Source organism: Sinocyclocheilus grahami, unplaced genomic scaffold (assembly GCF_001515645.1).
Source record: "Sinocyclocheilus grahami isolate Dianchi unplaced genomic scaffold, SAMN03320097.WGS_v1.1 scaffold70.1, whole genome shotgun sequence".
In the NCBI taxonomy this organism is placed as follows: domain Eukaryota; kingdom Metazoa; phylum Chordata; class Actinopteri; order Cypriniformes; family Cyprinidae; genus Sinocyclocheilus; species Sinocyclocheilus grahami.
Window position 1 is genome coordinate 2,337,594 of NW_015505249.1, and position 2,325 is coordinate 2,339,918.

Consider the following 2,325-nt stretch of genomic DNA (forward strand, 5'->3'; position numbering starts at 1 on the left):
AAGGAAACATATTAACCCAAACAAATTTAGATGGAGGAGGGGAGATATTAACAAAAAGAGATCTAATCAACTGGTTCATGCAGTTATTATTATTTAAATCAAATGTATCTAAAAATAAATGTTTGGAAACTTCACTTCCGACTGTGTTACATGCCGTCACACGCTTTACTTCCGCATTCCTCAGTTCAGACCGACAGCCTATGGGAGTGTTTCAACGGCTCTGGCGCACACCTACTATGGGCGGGGTTTCAGCAAGTCAGACCAATCAGAGAAGCGCACTGGGCGAACGTTACGCAGCGTAATTAATATTCACGAAGCAGCAGGCCTCTCCAACAGTAGTGTTCTTGGCGCAGCTGAGGGAGCGTGGAAATGGCAGCGGGGGGATCGTACAGTATAGTGGAGTATTTCGGGGGAGATGGCGGCTATCGCTGCGGTTACTGTAAACATGAAAACGGCAATTTCTCACACGGTGAGTGGATATTAATCTGTTACCGATGGCTGGTGGTAAATATCCTGTGACTTGACGGAACTGTTTTGGGAAGCCGGGTTTGAACAGTCTGTTTTGACTAGCTTTCGTGAATTGGCGAGCATGATTTATCAAATGTTGAGACGCTTAATGATATTAAAGTATTGGTTATATAGTTCCAAATGTGTAATCCATTATGAACAGCATGATGTCTGTGGTGTCTGTGGTGGATAGTAGACCTTGTCAGCCGTCAGCCAAACGCTTCCTCTCACTGAAATGTGTCAGTTTGCAACTTTAAAGAAGTATTTTTAATTTTTTAAACATAGAAGATACATGATTTCTTGATTGTGAAGGAGTAGCAGAGGCCTGGTCATGTTTGTTCATCCCTGTCTGGACCAGTGGTTCATATGTGCTTCTGCCACGGGTTTAACAGCCCAGATTATTACAGGAGCTGTAATTTTATACAATTTAGATAATCAAATACAGGTTTAAATGAGTTTATGAAATAATAAATGTACAATCTTTTAGATGGCACAGACCCCCAAATGCGATTATCCTCGTGTGAGGGACCCCCATCCTAAAATTTAAAAGGCTTCCACATGGTTTCTTTTTTTAAAGTCCCAATTTAAACTGGGAAAAATTCATATTTAATTATAAATGTGTCTAAAATATTATTTGGAAAAAATTTAGTGTCTATTAAGTTGTATTTTCGGCTCATTATAGGGCTTTTATAGTACTGTATTTATATATTTGTTTACGTATTTATTTTTATTATTAAAACTTATTATTATTAAAACTATAAATATGTGTGTGTGTGTATATATATATATATATATTAATAAAACTATATCAAACATTTTTATTAAAGTATTATTATTTTTTATTTGTCTTTACATTTAACACATTTTCCACAGACCCCCTAGTTTCCCCTTGCGACCTCCTCCTTGCAGTTTGAAAACCCCTGTACTATAGAGTTACTATATTACAGTTTAAACAGAAATCTGGTCAATTTTAGAACATGATGTACCAGTTTTTGTAGTTCCTAATCCCATAATAGTGAAAAATGGTCCAGGGAATTGCAAATTTGATGTTCTATGACGGCCATGGAAATAAGTGGTTTTATGTACTGTTTATTTTTTATTTATTTTTTTACTGCAGCCACCAGATAATTCACATTGAAATGTTTCTAGATTCACATTTATAATGATGATAAGTAACTTCTGTATATTGATATTTTCCTTGCCTGTGTATTGATATTATCGATACATTGCTTGTCATGTCTGACAGTCGGAATTGTGTGTGTGAGTGAGCTGCTGTTGATTCTTGTTGTTTTACGTATAGCGACATTTTTAAGTGGATGCTGAATTTTTTTGTTTGTATTGGGATAGAAATATATGTTTTAGGTATAGCATAAATTTAAATAGTTTAGAGCATGTATAGATTATTTCTTTTATATTTTTAGGGTGACAGTTTTACCATCAGTCCAGGGACTGCAGATGTAAAATAGCCTTCTGGCTAATTCTGCCACTTTGTACATTTATGTATAATTGATGTGCATTTTCCCTGTCAAATAAACCTGAATAATAATAATAATGATGCTGATGCTGACAGCTCGCTGTAGAAATGGTGCTAAAAGTGGCGACGTAAGCAGATGAACAAGGATTGCGAGGCTGTAATAGTGGGAAAGTTAGGTATAAATAGGGGGGCAAGCTTGTCTGTGAATGAACGTGCTGGAGATGATCTGCTCCATGCCACATAATGTGTCCTGACATCATGATGGGACCATTCAGAGACGTTTGATTACTTTCGTTTGGCAGGTGTCCTAAGCAACTTGCTTTGATTATTTTAGTGACCGGCTT

At 36.5% G+C, this 2,325-nt stretch overlaps 1 protein-coding gene across 1 annotated transcript in view; it reads left to right on the top strand.

Moving 5' to 3' along the window:
• Positions 1 to 310: 310 nt before the first annotated feature.
• Positions 311 to 2,325, top strand: part of LOC107585453 (arginyl-tRNA--protein transferase 1-like) — a 94,571-nt gene continuing 92,556 nt past the window's right edge. Inside the window, exon 1 of the mRNA XM_016272471.1 lies at positions 311 to 469. Coding sequence (XP_016127957.1) covers positions 370 to 469 — 100 coding nt within the window. The 5' untranslated portion in view covers positions 311 to 369. The remainder of the gene's footprint in view (positions 470 to 2,325) is intronic.